This window comes from Hibiscus syriacus, unplaced genomic scaffold (assembly GCF_006381635.1).
Source record: "Hibiscus syriacus cultivar Baekdansim isolate YM2019G1 unplaced genomic scaffold, ASM638163v2 tig00111392_pilon, whole genome shotgun sequence".
Classification (NCBI taxonomy): domain Eukaryota; kingdom Viridiplantae; phylum Streptophyta; class Magnoliopsida; order Malvales; family Malvaceae; genus Hibiscus; species Hibiscus syriacus.
This window is the reverse complement of record NW_024063078.1, coordinates 2,868,161-2,888,495: the sequence shown is the minus strand read 5'-3', so window position 1 is coordinate 2,888,495 and position 20,335 is coordinate 2,868,161. Positions and strand designations below refer to the sequence as shown.

The window sequence follows — 20,335 nt, the reverse complement described above, 5'->3', positions numbered from 1 at the left end:
ATGAGATACCGTACTTATCGCTTGACCTGTAATAGCATAATGATGTCATTGGGGAGGGCTCAAGGTTTTATGTTAGGAAAGCGAACTTTTAAAATTTGGGTAAACTAAGTATTTAATATTTAAACTATCAGTTTTGATCTATTTTAGTATCTAAACTTTTAATTTTTTTGAAATCATACATGAAGTTTAGTTTTTGTCTCAATTTTAGTACCAAAACTTAAATGTTGAAAAAATTGAAAGTTTAGGTATCAAAACAAGTTTAGTACTATTATAAAAAATAGAAAGTTTAGGTATTAAAATGGGTTAAAACTAATAGTTTAAGTACTAAATACGTTAATAATGACGAGTATTAAAATGAAACAAAAATTAAACGTTATGTATGATTTTAAAAAAATTAAAAGTTTAAGTATTAAAATTAATTAAAATTGATAGTTTAGGTATTAAAGTGTAATTTACCCTTGAAATTTTAATATATGATATTTAAAATTTTCAGGACCCTCTGTTGTTCCTCTCAGTGCCATTGATTTAGCTTTTATGAGTCATCTAACTTTTATTAAATATATATATATATATTAATCATTGAATATATATATATATATAAATTAATAACTATTATTAGGTACATGGACAAATATAAGTATTGTTTGTTCAGAGTGTCCATCTTAAAATTTAAAATTTTTAATATAAATATTATTTATATTTTAATCACTCGCATTAGATTTTATTTTCATTTGTCAATCCTGTTAAAGTATGCAAACTTTGTTTTCATTTATCGTTCAGCTTAGATTCTATTATCATTCTAATTAATTGTGTTAAATTGGATATAATTGAAGTCTCAAGTAGATTTTTTTTTTATCTTAATAAATAATGAAAATATCTTTTCTTCTTTGTGGAGTTGACTTTACTTGTAGCTTACTTACGTGAGTTTTTCAAGATGAAGTTACCATTTTATTTTCATATCAATATCTTAAACAAAACTATATGCAATACAATTCAATTAGATCATGTAATTTTCAATTATAAATATATCATGTTCAGGGTTTTTCACAGTAATATTAACACAATGTATTTCTTGATAAATTTTTCAAGAAATCCCTCAGGTTTATAGGATCCACTAACATGAAAAATTCTAAAATTCTAAGTTCAGTTTGATGTCGTTTCCTCGAACTTCTTCGTGGTAACCATTTTGAGAATCTCATATCTATAGAAGGAACCACCGTTATTTTTAACACCAAAATTCAACTCTCGTTTTCAATAACAGTTCAAAAAAGAAAAATACTGGATGTATTTGAACACCAATGATTCAAGATGCATGTCCAAATAAACAAGAATAGACAAAATCAGTTCATATGAATGTATTTCAAATATTGGGTGGGGAAAACATTTGACCCTCGCTCGTTTACAAGAACCAAAGTGAGAAAAATGAAAAACTTCGAGGACTAATTGAATATTTAACCCTCGCTCATTGATGCACTTATTAATTCAAGTGAGTTAAGGCATGCAAGTTGATTACACGCTACTCTTCTACAATAGAAGTGATTCATCCATTGAAATGATCGCAGTCAGGTAACCTATGTGTAATAGTTAGGATAACATTACCAGCTAAGTGTATTAAAATAAATAGCTGTCTTTATAACATTATCCGTTGGATTTTTGTGAGAATTTGATGTTCCCTAAATGAAAATTAAATTCATATGATTTGGTGGGTATTCCTGTTTGGGGTATGTAGTTGGAAATTTTTTTAAAAATCGAATGAATTGAAGGAGGAGGATTATCCACGATTGAACAAATATTAAATAAACATTTGATTTTTTTAATAAAAGCAATTGAACCAAAAATTTATAAACTCTCATTAAGCCTAACGCACTTCAAATATTTCTAAATAGGCCCTCTAAAATATTTTCTAAAATCTCACTAAATCTCTTAAAATATTTAAAAAATTTAATTAGATTCCTGTTTTTTTAAAAGAATCTTTGAATTTTTTAAAATTCCAATTTAACCTCCAAAAATTCTAAAAGTTTTAGTTAAACTTTTAAACTGTTTTACATCAGTCGATCGAAAAAACACAACTACTAAAAGGAATTTTGAAGATCGTAGCATAAAGAAAGAAGAGTTATCCGAAGGGGGGAAATAGACTGGATCGAAAACAATGATTACATTGATTGGAACAATGATTAGCAAAACAGATAGATAAGATTTAGGACTAAAAGGCTGTCATTATTGATTTGTAAAGGGCAAGGCCAAAGCACAACTGCCAATACAAATGCAGCCAGCAACAAAACAATAAAGACGGGGGGGGAAAAGAGTAGCTGTCCAAATTGATTATTTCTATAGCTGTTTTTGATTATTAAAAGATGACACATTGTCGGTCGTCTTTTAAATCTAATGTTTTTGCTTCACTGTACAGCTAATAGCACTCAAATAGGTAAATGACCAATGTTCAATGTACAAGCAATTTCCCTATTCCTCAACCAACAAACTGGACCTTTTGGATTTTATTGGGATGCACCCATGAAGTTGTTTTTAACTTATAGATGATGACCACCGCTCCATCTCAATTATAAAAATAAATATTATTCTCTTAAAGTAATTTCAGTTTAAACGGTCTTGTTTGTATACAATGACGGTTTCACGGGTTCTTAAAGGTGAATAGATACATACTTTAAAATTTGGATTTTCCTCGGTTAGTTATCTATTTTATTGATGGTGTCAATTTTAAAATTTTACGTGTGTGTGCGCGCGTGTGCTTGTGTGTGGATAGGATTCTATTACACACTATAAAACTCTTTTAGTTTTACATATATTTAGGACCGTTGGATGAGTAAAAATAGATGGATGAGATTAACAGTAAGAAATTAGAAGATATTCACTAGAAGAAAAAAACAATAAGATAATATCAGTCATCTATTTTCACTCATCCAATGATTCTAAATATATGCAAAACTAAAATAATTTTACATTGTGTAAGTAGATCCTAACCATAAACACACCTGAGTTGATATTATCTTATCACTAAAGATTGAGAGTTATGGAAATGGAAAAAAAAGAAAGAAGGAAGAGTGGGAGTAGTGGCATAGTTGGCCTCTGTCAAATTCAGATCAAAGTAAAAATGGATCATAAAATCATGTGTTAACCTAGCTGTAAAGATTGAAACTTTTGCTTATAAAAAAATTGAAGCTTTAAAATACTGTCAGAAGTGTCATGTGTGTTAAGTCTTTCTTTTAACTATCCATATTTAATCTATTAATCAATTAATTTAGATTAAATATTACAGAAATTTTAGGGATCTTGTGTCTCGCCCTATTAGACCAATTAACTGTTACTAGAATAATTAAAAATTTGAGTTTAAATGACAAATGGGATTTCAATAAATAAATAAAAAGTTGACTTTTTTTCTAGCTTGGAATTGCTTGAAACTCACTCAAAAAGTTTCATTTAAAACCCTAAAACTATTTCCAAACACCTCATTACAAGTAATCTTGCAGACTTTGAAAACAAAATGAATCAACAGTTTGTGTGTTTTTTTTAATGTGTGTGTTTGGTTGTAACCTCTTTTGCTGGCTTATGTTTACTTTTGCTTTGATTCCTCCAATCAATTTGCCCACAGCCATTGCAGCAGCAACAACATGTTTTTATGCCCTTTATTCCTTTAAAAAAATGCTTTCTTCATTTCACATTGCCAACAATACTGAATCAAATGAATAATCGAGTTTTGTACAAATATAATTAGAAGTTACAATCGTATTGGTTCGAGTTCAAATAATTTTATATTTAAATCTTTTTAAATTAAATCATTTGAGTTAAAGTTTTTTTCCTTTAATTTAATTTTTTCATATTTAAATTTTTTAAAGTTTAGGTCTTTTTAGATTTGAATCAATCTCGAATATAGATTTTATGAATTTAAATTTTTTAATATAATTTTTCCAGCTCATCGTTCTTATTTTTCTAAGTTTGGAGCATAGTATTTTTACTGTGGGTAACCCTTTGTTTTATCCACTGCAAAAGAAACAAGTCTTTCTTTACAGCTTGTAAGTAAAGCTAAACAATAAAATAATTAAAAGTGCCCGATTGTGTTCAATTTGTTAAAAGTGCATATTACTCAACTTTGCGCCGCAATAATTCACAACACTAGTTAAAAGAAAAGAATGTAACTAATAATATTGAAATGGTCAAACTTTGGTTTGGTCCTTGTATTATACTCAAATTTAGGATTTATTATACATTTATACGAACTATGCCCACCCTAAGATCTTATGTGTGTCCACGTCCATACAAAAATGGTGTTGTTAATATATGTGTACACATCTATAAAAATATTTTTTGGATCTGTCACTGAATAGGTAAACTAACCAATGGCATTACACAAGTAGAGGACAAGATCATGTCAATTTTAAGCATAATGATTAAGCACGAACCAAACGACCTTATTGGTAAAAGAATTGTTATTATTCCTTGAGGTCTTGAGTTCGAGCACCATGAATGTCAGTGATATGAGCGTTCAATGTCAAATGGTTGAGAATTATATTTGAATAGATACTACATTATACTAACCCAAAATAATAATAAAAAGTATAAGGATTAAATATCAAATTTAAGATAGTAAAAGAACCGAAACCATAATTTGACCTATTATAATTAACAACCCGCAATCTCGGCACGTGCTCATGTGTCTTCATGTGAATGGCTTTATTACAAGGTAAAGCAACCGCCATGACGCCGTCCATTGGCGGTCAGCATGCACTAATATCACGACACGTGGTACATTCTTGCTGTTTGAACTCAAAAAAAAAAAAGTCTGAAAAGCAAATGATTTTTGTCATTAAGAATCTTTCCTAAGTTGTTGCATATGCTTTATATATATGCATTTTTCTTGTATAGCAGAGCATCAGCATAGTGAGAAGACCCATATTTTTTTCCTTTTCTGTTTCTTGGTTCTTTTTTCCTTCTCTAATGGAGTGGATTAGAGGACCAGCCATAGGCCGAGGCTCCACCGCCACCGTTTCTCTGGCCACCGTGATCTCTTCCGGCGAGCTTTTTGCTGTTAAGTCGACCGAGTTATGTCGCTCTAAGTTGTTACAACGAGAGAATTATCTCTTGTCCAAATTAAGTTGCCCCCACATTGTTAAATACATAGGGCACGGTGTTACGAATGAAGTGAACGACGAGCCTACGTACAATCTATGCATGGAGTACGTCGCCGGCGGCACGCTTTCTGATGAAATCCAAAGGGTTGGAGGGAGATTGGGCGAAGAGAAAGTTAGATTTTATACTCAACAGATTATGCAGGGTTTGAGTTACCTTCATGTTAATGGAGTGGCACATTGTGACATCAAGAGCCAAAACATTTTGATTGGAAAAGAAGGTGCAAAGATTGCTGATTTGGGGTGTGCTAAATTGATGAGAAAAGACTGTTTCGATACGACGATGATTTCCGGTACACCGGCTTTCATGGCGCCGGAGGTGGCACGCGGGGAGGAGCAGGGTTTTGAAGCTGATATATGGGCTCTTGGATGTACAATTATAGAGATGATTTCCGGGAATTCACCGTGGCCAGAGCTGAAGGATCCGGTATCGGCGCTTTATAAGATCGGATTTTCCGGTGAAGTACCGGAGATTCCGAGATGGTTATCTGAGGAAGGAAAGGATTTTCTAGGAAAGTGTTTGAAGAGGGATTTAAAAGAGAGATGGACAGCTAAAGAATTGCTTCAACATCCATTTTTGGAAGAATCGGAAACCCTTTTGATGGAAGTGATGGAATCCACCATGGATTCTCCTAATTCTGTGTTGGATCAAGGTTTCTGGGATTCACTTAACGTGATGGAATGTCCCAAGAATCCGATTTCCATGAATTCTCCAGCTGATAGAATCAAGAAATTGCTTCAATCAACTCTGCCACCACCCTCCAATTGGACACTGAGTGAAGAAGATTGGATCACAGTTAGAAGCAGTGGCATTGAACAACACAGTGAATTTCAATTCACAACTGTGTCATCCATTGATTCATTCGAAGAACAAATCGAAACTGAAAGCTCGATCTTCGATGAAGATTTCTTCTTAGACAGTTCTGCAGAAAACACCATTGATTTCACCACTATTTTTGTATTTGACAGTGTAACAGATGATAAATTTGTATCAGATGATCTCAATTTTGAGAAAGTTAATGAAATTTCTTGTTCTATTCCAATGCTAATTTCCCCCAAATTTCCCATAGTTTTAGAGATCAGGCAGAGACCACCGGCCAGTAGCATGCCTCCGGCTCCGGTGACTAACTTGTGTGAACAGAGGAGACTTAAGGGTTAGTTAGATCAGATAAGAAAAAGAAGTCCAATTTGGCTTCTCTGTAAGTTTAGGTTAGGTAAAGAGTAATAATTAATTAACTAATCTTTAACATATTCGCAATTTATTGTAAGGGTAATTCGCAATTTATTCGAAAAACCCGATTTTTAAAAAAAATAAAAAAAATTGAAACGACAGATAAATAGTAGGTTGTTAGATAGTCAAAAACTTTTGCATTGTAACCTAATATTCCATTGATCTTTGATTAGTTGCATCAAGATGTATGATAGTGAAGCAGAGTGGGTGATTGGGGAAGACTAAAAGGTGGGGGCATTGACTTTTAACAAAGTCAAGTTATGTGGAAGGTCAACTAATAAAGCTCAAGGCTTCCACATGTGAAGCAAAAAGAGGGTTTCAGAAGGCAACAATGGAGAAACCCACATGTTGCAGCAGTTTACCAACTCTTTTGTTGATAAGAAACTGTGACTCGGTATTAGCCTTTTACATTGTCTTCAGTTCCTTAATAACTTGGTATGACCAAGTGTTAGAGACGCTTCTGGGACTCGATTCGCCAATAGAACCTCGTTGGTCAGATTAAGAATACCGCTTTTGAACGGTCTTTTCTGTATCTCTATCACATTGTAAGTGATCAGGATGAAAACAACAAACAATGTTCCTAGAACAGTCGTAACAAATTGCTGCAATGGTTTTGGTTTCTGAGAAAAAGGAAACACATACGATTTATGGTATCCGCTTCAAAACTTCAGTTGTGGGTTGACAAGGAGTATCAGAATAACTCGTGGCCTCAGCGACTCCGACTCTTTATTTTCTCCGAGTTATCCATGTCTGACATCCGTAATTCAAGCACAAGTTTGGAGACATGGGTATGGAAGTAAAATTGGGCTATTTAGAAATCCATTAACCTCCATTGAACTAGCTTGTGTTGATATTACGCATCTCTTGCAACGCCATTAATGAATTGGTGATGATTCATTAGCAACTAAAATATAGACCTCAAATATGTTGAGCAATAGCTAGAAAACTCTTTATTAAGGCAACGCCAAAGCATTTCATGCAAATGTGAACTGCAAAACTTGAACTCGGAACCCCGAGCAATACTCGATGTGGTTCAAAAGTGTGAATCGACAAATAAAACCCTACAAAACTTCAGGCATTTATTCTTCTTGTTTATGAAGCCACAAGTTATGCATCCAACGTTTATGAGTGCCAGAAAACCGTGAGATATCAAAGCAGTTGCTATTGGGGTTAGGACCTTCATACATCAAGTAGCAGCCTGCGAGGGTCTTCCACGACATCCTTGATACGACGCAAGAAGAAGACGGCCTCTCTTCCATCGATCAGCCTATGGTCATAAGTGAGGGCAATGTACATCATCGGTCTTGGAACTACATTACCTCCAACAACCATTGGTCGGGATACTATCGAATGCATACCCAAGATAGCCGACTGCCAAAACAATTATTTAATCATATGCAACCCTTACAAGAATGTGCAAGCGTATACATATTCTGTTAATAACCACTAACCTGAGGAGGGTTGATAATAGGGGTACTCAACAGACTTCCATAAACACCACCGTTGGATATTGTAAATGAGCCCCCAGCCATTTCATCAATTGATATGGTCCCATCAGTTGCCTTCTTCGCAAGGCTGTTGATTGTCTTCTCTATCTCGGCAAAATTCATCTTACCAGCATCACGGACAACTGGAACAACGAGCCCCTGGCAGGAAAGACAAAGGAACAAAAACCTTAACATAGAAACATGAACCACATTCTTCTTTTTTCTACTTTCAATGGCTATGCAGTGATGAGGTCCATTCATATGTTTATGAACACTGGTCTATATACGATTGGCAACTTTCAAGTTTTTATTTTCGAAAGAAATGTCTAATCTTCTAGACATCTCTTTTTCGTGAAATAAATAAATAAACTTCAGCTCAGTGATAAAGAAAACAAGTGGAAAAATGACCCTTCAACAAAAAAAAGTTTCTTTAATTGTCAAAGAGAAAATCATGGATCTGCGGATTCCTCATTTCAATTTAAAAAACTACTCTACGCTCACACGAAATTTTCAATTCCTATAAGCTTCTTTGAAAAGTAGAGAAAAAGTAACAATTGAAGCTTAAGCAACCCATCAACTGAGTCTTAATTCGGTTGACACCATTGTTGCTACAGCATTCTTGAGGCTCTGGGTTCGAATGTGCTTAAGCAAGCGCATTAGCCTCCAATTTAAGGGTTTGGGGGGTTATGGGTAGTTTAGGCATTGTAAAGAAAAGGTTTCAGCAAGCCATTAAATGGCCGATTTGCAATTTGGAAAATCAGACAACATTAAAGAAAGACGATTACTAAATAGAATTACCTTTGGAGTACCAACAGCAATGCTGATATCTATATAATCCCTATAAATAATATCATCCCCGTCAATTACAGCATTTACAATAGGCTGATGCTGAAGTGCACTAACGGCAGCCTGAAAAGATAAAATAGAAGAAATGGTAAGGGGAAAAAGAAAAAGCAAATGGTGAAGGCAGGTTATGAATGCATATGGAAGCATTTCAAGAACAATATTGCATACTTTAACAAATCCCGACATAAATCCCAACTTGACACCATGGTTCTCAACAAAAGCATCCTTGTAATCAGAGCGGAGCTTCATCAGATTAGTCCTGCAACGAGAAGCAAATGAATTAGAAAAGAATAACAGAACCGGTTTTATCAGAAATATACTATAGCCTTTATGAAGTATGCTGATTTAATAACTTTCACAGAAAATTTGTAAGAGAAGAGTTAAGCAAATAGTTCTGTACAGACCAAATGGAAATGTCCAGAAAGTTAGTTAGCACAGATAGTTGGCAGGATGCATGACACAAATTAAAATATGAGGGAAAGAGAACCCACATGTCGACTTCATTGAAGGTTGTCAACATTGCAAAAGTATTTTGAGAATCTTTCAACCGAGTAGCTACCCGTTTCCGAAGTCTTGTCATAGGAACCTGTAATCATGATTCATGAAGCCATACACGGCTTATTTTTTAAGATGCCTAACATCATTTTTCACCATTTCAATGTAAAGAGAAAATGAGAACTTACTCTTCTTTCCCTTTCCTTGGGAGGAAGTACAGGTTCAGTAGCAGTTCGTTTTGGAGGTGGTGTGGCAGGGGCTTTAGATTTCTCTGCAGCAGGAGAAGCTTCAACTTTAGCTTTTGGCTTATCCTCCTTTACTGCTTCAGTGGGAGGAGATGACTTCGAAGTAGTTTTTTCTGATTTCTTTTCAGCAGGAACAGAAGGTGCTACACCCTCGGCGGACTTTGAAATGACAGCAATTTTAACACCTGGTTCCACGGTATCTCCTTCCTTGGCAACATACTGGCAAGAATAACAATACTTACATTCAGGATCCAGTCCACTCCCCTTGCTCCCAGAAAAGAGAAGATAGGAGTCCAGAAATAACCAACAAGCTATACAAGTGCATGCTGTTTGACCCAAAGCTCTATATTTATTGATATATTGTTATTACCTCTTGTATCACACCATCATGGGGGCTGACAACATCAATTGTCACCTGATGAAAATAAACACTGCAGGTATTAGAGGTATAAACCTATACCTTCCTAAGAAGAATAGTGAAGAATAGTACCTTATCTGTCTCTATTTGAGCAATCGGTTCATCTGCCGCGACTCTATCACCAGGTTCTGCTCTCGAAAATTCAGATATATCCACGATCAAGCACGTGTAATCATAAAATAGAGAATATGTATAGTAATGGATGGAAATTACAATAATTGAAAACATACTTTTCAAAAATGTTGCCAGAGTGCCATCAGTAATTGATTCTCCCATAAAAGGGACAACAGCGTCAACCAGATCACCTTCACCAAAAAGTAAGTTGTAGAAGTCATAAAATTTTAAATTAACATAATAATGAGATAAAAATGAATATATGGTTTCAAGCAGAAACAAGCTCTGCATCAATCTGTACTGTTTGCAAGCTAATAATGCAGTGGAAAAACAAAAAACGTTGAAGCCATGGATTAAAATAACTATTGAATTAAAACTATTTTCTTATTTGAACATATTGCCTTTGGTAAAATAAATATTGACATTGATCAATATCATACCATCTCCAGAAGAAAAAGCCCTGCATGACTTTTGCATGATAGCCTCTGACTGAATGTTAGAGATAACATCCCTGCTCGTAAGAAAAACTTTCAGGGGAAAGAAGCGCAAAGGAGTGGCAAACTGATTCGAAGAACCAAAAGAAAAACATGGGGATTGGATTTCCTTTCTAAGTGCTGTGACTAATAGAGTTTCTGGATAAACAAAAATAAGATACACTACTTTGTGATGACATAGACCTTCCAGTAAATGATAGATATGATAATCACACTACATACAAACATCAGATCACTCCAGTAGTTCACCCATACCCTCACTGAGTTAAGAAATGACAAACCAGTGACAGTACAATTCCTAAAATTGATTCGGATTACAGAAGTTCAAAACCAACTAACCTTGTCTTTGTCAAACCAGCAGAACAGCCTGCAACAATCAAGAAATATATTCAATTAACAACAAAGACAATCAACATAACTTCATCAAAATGAGAAGAAAACAACGCAAAAGATTTACCTGGCAGAACAAGATGAGAGAAGTAGCGGACATGGATAATTCCTCTTGGCTGAAGTAACAGAATCTATTCAAACACATGAATGTAAGTCTCTTGAGATACTTACCAATGCATGATTAGAAGAAAGCTCTCATTTGGCAATTACTTTTTCTCCAACAGAAGTAAAAAAGCTACAATATTCATTATTAATTTCATCTCAAAATTTATATAAGATCTTGCAGTCGTTTACCCTTTTTTTTGACTTCATGGCAACATTTTATTATAGGAAAACATAAATAAACCGAACATCTTTTACATGAATTAAAGATTTAATAGCATTGAATATCGACATCAATCAAAATTCAAGAGAAACTGAACCACAAGCACCATTATCGAACCATATTCATTTTCAGCTGAACTATTTACCTCTTTTCCTGCATTTGAAAAAACTCTAGATGCTGAAACGTTCGGGCGAATCACCTGAATGGACTTGCCCAATACCTGTAAAAGAAACGGAAAAGCAAAATAAAATCCAAATGCTTAAGCTGAATAAACCACAATTCAAAAAGAGAAGTTAAAAGTTCTAACCGAAACTGATGATCCTCCGGTCGCGACTTTTCTCCTTAAAGCACCCAACATCGCCACCGATATTCAGAAACTAAAAGCAAAACTAAGAATCTAAAGGAGAAATCAAATAAAAATCAATAATTTATAACATGATTACAAGATTTCAGTGTAAAACTAGAGCTGTACTGGGAGATCAAGAATATTAGACAACAAAACGGATTCGGGGGAAAATGTACCCTTTTAAGAATTGCGTGGATCTGAATCTAAACATTTAATGAAATGAAAAAGGCAATGATGAGAGATGAAGAAAAATCATAAATGGAAGCAAAATTTAACCTGATTTTTGCAGACAAGTACGAGAGCCGTCGAATAAACTGTAATTTGCAAACAAAAAAATCTAGTTTTTTTCCTTTCTGTTTCTTTCTACGAGAGAGACAAGAGAGGGGGAAGTGTGAATATAGCATGTTTTAAATATGTTTAAATAATTAAGGGTAAACTATAAATTTGGTTAATTTTATTGTAAAATATATATTCTTCTACAATATTAATTACATTTATTTAATAAATATATAATAATTATAACATAAATTATAAATTTATCTAAAAAAGTATTGATTAAAATATATTAATTTTATAAAAAAAATTGATAATTTATATTATAAAACTAAAAAAATAACAAAAATATATGTGTCACAATCATGATCCCACAATCGGTGTAAACAAAATTCACATCCAACATCTTACCTTTAGCTTTGTCAAAAATATTAATATATAATTAAGAATAAATTATTTTGATGAAACTGATTGAAGTCACGTTGTTTTTCTCATTTTACATTTCAGAAATAATTTTAATGAATTTTTTCCTTTTTTAATTAACGTTATAATTTATATTATAATCCATATATTTTTATAGCATAAATATAAATAATTTGCTGTAGGCAGGCTAAGCTAAGCTAAGCTAAGAGGAATAAATAAATAAAAGTAGGTATCTAGACCAGCAATTAAAGATGAATAATGCACCACTTATTTTGCTGTACGCAGGCTATGAGGAAGAGCATATTCGTCACTTTATAGCTTTAACTTTTTACTTTAACCAATCACTGGACTAACTTGTTGACTTCTGTAAAATACAAGGACTAGTATGGACGCACTTACCTTGGCAATAAGAAGGGCCACCCGAACCTTTTCCGATTTAATTGTTCTCAAGTCTTTATTGATTTTAAAATAATATAATACAAATATTACTATTTAATTAAATAATTATCCTAACTCTTATTTTTTTAGTACTTTAATTCTCATTATAGTGGATGCAGAGACTATATTTTTTGGTTTTGAAAATTGCTTAGTAATAGATAAAGATGTCTTCCTTTTTTTAATTTAAGTTTTCTTTTAATATTTTTGTGTCTCCTCTTTCTTTTCCTTTGATTTTTGTTTAATAAGTGGAAACGCTAATCTTAATGGCAAATGTCGTTTTTTTCATACCATGGCTTTTATTTTCTTATTTTTCTAAATTTTTTTTGTCAAATTTGAATAAGAATCTATGTTTTTGTAATACGATTTCTTTTGCACTTATGGCATGCGATTTCTCTGCTCTTGTGACACAATCCTTATGACTTTTGGTACATTTTTTGTATACCTTTATGGTCGTTTTGGTGCTCGCATAAAGAATCTCAGGACATTTGTTTTCATATAGTCATATGGTACAAAGGTTGTTTGTTGATATAATCAAAATTGTGTAATGAAGTAACCTGCCAGATAGTTTGGCTTGCTCGCCACTCATTTATCACTTCGTAAAACGTCTCATTCGACATGGACAATGGGTTTTACGAATGTTATTAGATTCTTTTGATGTTGGTCGATATTTTCAACGGAATTTTTATTTTTCTTCGTATCTTTAGATTTAATGTTTTTATTTTTGTATGAATTTTGTGTGTGATTATTATCTCTATTTTTCTTTTTCTGTCTGGGTGCATTGTAATTCTAATTTTTTTTATTAATAAAATCTAGTTATCATCGTTAAAAAAGAAAATTGCTTCTTAATGATGAGAATTGAAATAAGAATGTTTGGGTGTGATGATTATATTGTAAAATTAAGATCCATCATATGGAAAATAGAGGAGCACAGTGTTCTAACAAGGTTGCTAAGATTTGGCATTTATAATGAAAATGAACTTTGGGTAGAAAATTATATTTACTGAAATGTATAATTTCTTTAACTCAAGTGTATATATTTATTATATATGAAAAAGCATTCACGACATTACTATTAATAATGAAACAGTAGAAAATAGACAGAGATGTCGGTGGAAGTGAAATAATTAATGAATTTGTGGCATGCATGGCATGGCATGGCTTAACATATATAAACAAATAATTATATATATATGATGAAATTATGAGAAAGCATAGGGTTTAAACCTTTAATTTATGAAGATTTTATTTCTTTCTTTCACAATTTGGAACAAATAACATAAAATAATCAACACGTAATACATTTTGATCGATACTTCTCATAACAGAATAAAATTCAAAACATATGTAGACATTATATCTCCTGCATGACTTCAAGGTAATCCTCCTCCAACTCCACCGCCTGCACCAGCTCCACCTCCAAATCCACCCCCGGCACCCGCTCCTCCTCCGATTCCACCACCACCACCACCACCAAACCCACCTCCTCCACCTGCTCCGCCTCCACCACCTAGTCCACCTCCAGCTCCAAACCCACCACCGGCACCACCTCCGAATCCAGCACCCCCACCTATTCCACCACCGCCTCCAAACCCTCCACCTCCACCTCCACCAAGTCCACCACCAGCACCAGCACCCCCACCTAATCCAGCTCCACCACCTGCACCACCCCCTAACCCTCCTCCAGCTCCACCACCACCACCTCCTCCTAATCCACCCCCGAATCTCGGCCGACTATGGAAGTGGTTTTTCTCATCGTCAAACCCACCCGTAAGCTTCCTAGCACTAGTGGCACAAACAAGTGCACCAAGAAACAAAACAAGAAGAACCCTAGAAGCAGTCATCTTCTCCAACACTTAAAAAAGACAACTTTGATGAGAACTGAGGTATCCAACAAGGGTTTATATAGTGGAAAAAGAAAAAAGAAACTCCATGAACGCTTGGGAAAAAGAGTACAGTTGAGATCTTAAATTGGGCTCATCTTCCTTATCTAAAAGCCGTGTTGGAAGATTTAATGCACCCAACTGTCACTAATTTTGACGAAAGAAAAACTATAACCATGAACCCACTGATTTAAAAAGATAAAAAAGAAAAAAGGAATGGATATCTTTAATTCTTCACCTTGAAAGCCATTGCTTTTATGCAAAGTGCATGGACTTCTTTTCACTGCAATTTGCATGGACTTCTGGTGTTGTTTGCATCTCTGTCATTAGGGTTTTCAATTTTAAAAGTCTACTTTTCATATCCATGCAAAATTTTGACTTTTTTAACGTAACCATCAATACCGCAGGGTTGCTAGTAGTTGTGGGTTCTATTCAACTAAATGAAACTTAATAAAGGAATGGGTTGGATTAGCAGAAACAGATCAGGTGATTTGATGAAATATTTGGTGATTATTTTATTTCTTAATCACATGTGTCCCGGTTTATTCGTTTAACGAATAAAGTAAGGATTAATCTCGATAATGAAAACAATACAATTCACCATTTCACTACCAATCATTTGTTGAAATAAAATTTATAAATATATTTTTATTCATTCATGTTAGAAGTGTAATCAAATATAATATATTCAATATATTTAAAATCATAGACGAGCGAATGTAGTTATATAATTTATATATATTAAAAATTTTACAAGTTGAGCCAATATACACATAATAAAAATTTTATTTAAAATAATTCATAGATATTTTTAATTTAAAATATAATAACAATTATATATAGATTAAATATAGAAAATATATATTAATTAAATCAATATAATTTTCTTAACCTAATTCATACATAATTTTTTAGGGTAAACTAACTATTTGGTCACCCACCTGTTTCTTAATTTATGTTTTGGTCACTCAACTATTATTTTTTCAAAATCATACTAATCTTATGTTTTGGTTCTATTTTAATAATCTATCGTTAATTTTAAGGACGAACGACCAAAATAGAACCAAAATAATAATAAGTGAGTGACTAATAAGTAATTTAACCTTTTTTTTGGCATGGGTGGCTATGACCAAGGTAGGCCTAGGCCTAAACACGCCCCTACATGAAGCAGTTATGGATGCAATTAACACCCATGGATATGAATGTTTCCAACATTCTAACAAACATGAAGCAAAAATAGATTAATAGCTTGTTTTTCGATCTCGATTTTTTTCCACGTAACTTATTCTAACCTATTTTGAATCTATTTTTTTTTTAGAAAAAAACAACCCATTAATCGATTCGAAAATTGTCGGTTTCTATTTTTTTAATCATTTCTAGAATGGACAAATTATGCCAAATGTTTGGGCCCAATGCCTTGGAATCGGCTTCCATGATATTAAACCCAAATCTCAAACTGACCCAAACCCAGTAAATTGTTTGTCCATTTTCCAGTGTATTTAGACCACGTGGAAATTTAAACAAAATATCCCACTGTTATCCTCTCCTTCCCCAAAGAATCTAGGCCATTTCTGCCGAAGAGTGAAGACCCAAGGGCTAAAATTTCAATTATGAGCATCGCCATGAGCTGCCTCCATTGTTATTCTCGATTTCTCCCTTTGAATTCTCAGCTCAATAAACAGAATCCGAAAGCGAAACAGCAGCTTCAGTTTTGCAGCAGTGAATCAGCTCCCAGCCTGGTTTTGCGAAAACAGATTAATGTGCATTCGAGGACAAATGCTGCATCCACTCCCGTTTTTATCGCTGCCAAAATCCCTCCATCTCAATCTGGTGACATTACAGTCTTCCTCCAAACAAGGTCTAAGTTCTTCTTCTTACTTACTTGTACTATGCTTTAAGAGGTAGATTTAGTCTTTATGTTTTAATTTTGTTATTTTTAGAATAAACTTTTTTTCAAAATTTGAAGTTCTTACACAAAAAAATAACACTTGTGGATTTTTCATGGAAATGCAGTGCATTGCTTCTGGTTGTTTACTTCTTGGGTAATTTCGTGGCACCTTATTTCATCTCCAAGTATTTCGAATTTGACAAGGTTGGTGAAGATCAGAACACAAATGAAAATGATAGCCAAGGAAGACTGTGAAGATCAAGCTCAGACAATGGAAGGCCAGGTTTTTTTTTTTCTCATGAAGATATGACCATATATGTTTCCCTTGCTAAGTTCTGTTCATTTTTCACATACTGTTGAAGCAATGCACATTTTATTACCAAGAGAAAAACAAGAATCGCAACTTTAACGCCATTAGCTCATTTCACAATAATTTACATTTGCCTGCAAACCTATGCTCTGATTAAACCTATCGGAAAATAGGACGGGGCGGCAGCAAAGAATGGTACGATCAAACCAATGCCCAATCGATTTCGTCTAAGGATGGATGTGAGAGATTTTTTGGGGATAGCTTTGAAAATAAAGATGACTTGCTATCGAAAAAGCTAGCAAATGGTCTAGAAGGATTGTCATCCGAGTCCTTCTGGTCTTTCGGAGGAGATTTTCTCAGCTGCTGTTTCTCCTTGCTGCTGAAGTTGAGACTGAGCTTAAATCGACGTTTTAGCTCACCAGAAGCATTTCCGTTTTCGATTGACGATGTCTCCTCTGCCTGCTTTATTGTTTTTATGACTTCTTCTGGAGTCGCCACCGTCTTTTCCACTGTTTCATACAGCTGTTGAGTCATTGACAATGAACACCGTCAGATTACAGAAAAACAAAATCTTATAAACCAAAACGGTCAAGCATATGAAGTCATTCGAAAGGAAACTTCGAACGTGCCCGAAACAAAGGCACTCCATCATTTTACTTGGCATTTAGTTTATCATAAGCATTTGATATATGTGTTTTAAAGATACTTGTAGCCATTGGTAGAGATATTCAAGCAGCTTAGTACAATTGAAACTACCTGGCAAAGATCGTCCATTTTGTCATTCCAGACACTTTTCTGACAAGTCGCAACGACATAGTCTTTGCACTCGTAGAACAGCTTGGAAAAGTTTTTCCAAAGAAATGACTAGTTGATTAATCATGTTTGACTTAAAATTATGAGACAAATAAAAAACACATCTCCCGTAATCAGATAAAAGCACTTACTAGAGAAACAAACAGTTGTTGAAAGTGCTCAGACGTGGGGATGTCCTCTAAGAAATTCAGAATTCCTTCCCTGTAGGAACTATAACACAAGGAATTACTGTAAGAACAATGCACCTGTGATAGAAAAAAAATCTAGGAGTTGTAACATAAAATGCTGAGCCTCCAACTTACACTGCCAAATCAACATCGAAGAGAGGTGTTTGTTTAATGGCTGGTATTGGCGTCGCTGTATCCCATAGTTCACGCCACATATTACCTGAAACGTATATAATTCAAATATCAGAGTCAACCATAGAAAAGTCCTAGCAAGTGACACTACCTGTAGGTTAAGAATGTCAAACAAATACATCAAGAAGTAAAACCCTCTACCTAGACGTTATTCAGAATTCATTCTCCTAATATGAGTCACACAAGAACACAATACAAGGTCATTCAAGTAACTTTCTTAACTATATGAACCTGTGTTCACATAAAAACCTGACCAAGAAGAAACTAAATTGCAGCTAACTTGATTACGTAGAGGAAACTAAAATAAAGAGAAAAACCCTTCTTTTTGCATTCGGCTACTTAGTTGACCTCTTGAAACTGAAGAGTTAACCTCATCGCTTGGGTCAGCTTCAATCCAATCAGGAGGAGAGTGCCATCTAACAAAGTCCTCTAAAATACAGCCGGGATTGGCAGCCTAAAACATTTGTTGAGTAAATTTAGATAGGTAATCAATAGACACTTGAAATAACATTCTGCGTTCATATGTATCTACAACAGTAATAAGATAGAGCTGATTTCTCTGTGCTAAAATATACCATGAAAGCCTGCATGTCAGAGAGGAGTTGAGAACAACCAGCACCAACACTGACCATCAAAAGATAAGGTAATGAGTAAAAGAATAACAAGAATAATGAGTAATATGACAGCAGAGGAAAAACTGTGTGATTTTCATCAAAAACTTTGATCTGCACATCAGGATATGGAATTTTTTTTAAATAATCAGAAAAACTCGACATGCATAACAGCATTAGATAGGTTGACCCTGAAAGACAAGATAATTGCTTTAAATCAAACAGTAGAACCTTAATAATATGATCACAAACAAATCTACGCAACAATGACCATTAGAAGAAGGTAGATAAGAATTCTATAGTGGGAAATCCTTATAAAAATGTAACAAGGTTTTAGGAGTGGTTGGTCAATATACTGACCTCCCAGTACGAAGCACTAACTCCTCTGTTTCTTTGATAAGATCCTCTGTACGCAATGGTACTTCCTACAGTCATACATAAAAACAGTGAACCATGGGAATAAGGTCAAATGGTAAGCAATATGTTAGCAGAGTCAGTCAACCAAACCTGAGTAATAGGTGAGTATATATGTTCACCAGTTTCTAACATTATCAAAATTTCAACCAGTTGATTAGCTCCTAGTCGAAGAACAAGTTCTCCTGTGCTAACTCGTGCCGGAGAGCTGGCAGCCACTGTGCCACACAAATTTGCCATTCTTGCTTGGTCCCCAAATTTGCCGGTTTCCACTTTGAATGCTTTACCTCATGAATACTCTGCTTTATGCCACACAAGTTTTAAAATGAAAATAAATAAATAAATAAATAAATACGTATTGAAAATTAATTTATTATTTTACATGAATTATCAGGGAAAACAAAATGTGCAAATTGAACTCAACAAAATTCAACATGATACGTACCGGGAAGAATTTTGAAACCTTGTTTGGTAGCTGGAAAAGTGCTGGGAAACTGAATAGCATACAAATTGCAAAGCCTCCATTTCAATTCCTAACAAACTAAGTTAAACTCTTCTAGTTTCAAATAAGTCCAACATAATTCTGAACTTTACTTCATTTTCTCAGCAGCCAAACAAGGTCCCAATGTACCTTTTTAAAAAGAATATTCTAAAGATAATAAGCCTAATCCTACATTCAAGCTTAAAAGAAAGCCGCATTTCAGTTTCAAAATAAAAAGAAAAATTTACCTTAGACTCGTCGTATCTCGTCGGTGATTCATTTTTGAATTCTTTCGAAGATGATAATTCACAATCTTCACCAAACGAACAGAAAACAAAAACAAAACTCCGTCGTTAATATCTAATATCAATATCCGGAAACTGATAAACAGGAATCTAAAAATAGCAAAGCGAAAAAAATAACAATAAAAATTTTGCAAAAAATATTTACAGCCAAAAATATAGAGATTTTCCAATTTACTTAGATCGGATTTCAAATCAGTGAGAACTCTCTCGGCTTTGGCAGCTGCGGAGTGTAAAGCGATTCTTGCTGTGGAGACAAGCGACTGAGCTTCCATATCGTGCGCGTGCGGAGCGCACGTTAAGATTCGGAGCAGTAAGAAGACGACGACGATAGATAGATAATTTGTTAAAATAGAAAAGGATCAAAATGGTTTATTCCACTATTACTTTTTTTTATATATATACATATTTATTTTGCAGATAGAGCGGGGGATTCCTTCGGGTGAAGCTGAAAGCCGAGTGGAAAATGTATTTAAATTTGTTTAATAAAACTGAAAACTATTTAACAAATACTACTATATTTAAATTTTTTTACGTGAATTTTTTGTTTTAAAACAAGAGCATTAAATATTTAATTTTAAATGAAACTTCTAACCAATATTCGTATATAA

At 33.9% G+C, this 20,335-nt stretch overlaps 4 protein-coding genes and 1 pseudogene across 7 annotated transcripts; 2 read left to right on the top strand and 3 right to left on the bottom strand.

Annotated features, from left to right (window-relative positions):
• The first annotated feature begins 4,887 nt into the window (after window positions 1-4,887).
• On the top strand, window positions 4,888-6,300 carry LOC120160647 (mitogen-activated protein kinase kinase kinase 18-like). Its single transcript, XM_039171010.1, has one exon. It carries the CDS (start codon window positions 4,951-4,953, stop codon window positions 6,298-6,300), a length of 1,350 nt encoding a protein of 449 aa, XP_039026941.1. The 5' UTR covers window positions 4,888-4,950.
• Window positions 6,301-7,299: 999 nt separating this feature from the next.
• On the bottom strand, window positions 7,300-11,858 carry LOC120160461 (dihydrolipoyllysine-residue succinyltransferase component of 2-oxoglutarate dehydrogenase complex 2, mitochondrial-like). 4 transcript variants are annotated; one of them, XM_039170876.1, is made up of 15 exons: window positions 11,719-11,858; window positions 11,494-11,651; window positions 11,332-11,406; window positions 10,929-10,992; window positions 10,811-10,838; window positions 10,418-10,488; window positions 10,094-10,168; window positions 9,936-9,991; window positions 9,816-9,860; window positions 9,389-9,664; window positions 9,197-9,291; window positions 8,874-8,964; window positions 8,658-8,768; window positions 7,824-8,018; window positions 7,300-7,743 (listed from the first exon to the last, which is right to left on the bottom strand). In XM_039170876.1, the coding sequence occupies exons 2-15, from the start codon at window positions 11,542-11,544 to the stop codon at window positions 7,552-7,554; spliced, it is 1,425 nt and encodes a 474-aa protein (XP_039026807.1). In that variant the 5' UTR covers window positions 11,545-11,651; window positions 11,719-11,858; the 3' UTR covers window positions 7,300-7,551. The 4 variants fall into 4 exon arrangements, with proteins under 4 accessions (XP_039026807.1, XP_039026810.1, XP_039026808.1 ...); XM_039170879.1 differs by having other exon boundaries at window positions 10,418-10,473; XM_039170877.1 differs by having other exon boundaries at window positions 11,494-11,563; window positions 11,809-11,842.
• A 2,095-nt stretch (window positions 11,859-13,953) lies between these two features.
• Window positions 13,954-14,756, bottom strand: LOC120160251 (glycine-rich protein 23-like). The gene has a single exon (XM_039170663.1). It carries the CDS (start codon window positions 14,505-14,507, stop codon window positions 14,037-14,039), a length of 471 nt encoding a protein of 156 aa, XP_039026594.1. The 5' UTR covers window positions 14,508-14,756; the 3' UTR covers window positions 13,954-14,036.
• A 1,336-nt stretch (window positions 14,757-16,092) lies between these two features.
• LOC120160686 lies at window positions 16,093-16,851 on the top strand. The gene is made up of 2 exons (XM_039171038.1): window positions 16,093-16,404; window positions 16,560-16,851. The coding sequence occupies exons 1-2, from the start codon at window positions 16,157-16,159 to the stop codon at window positions 16,687-16,689; spliced, it is 378 nt and encodes a 125-aa protein (XP_039026969.1). The 5' UTR covers window positions 16,093-16,156; the 3' UTR covers window positions 16,690-16,851.
• Window positions 16,581-20,211, bottom strand: LOC120160646 (annotated as a pseudogene).
• Window positions 20,212-20,335: the final 124 nt, after the last annotated feature.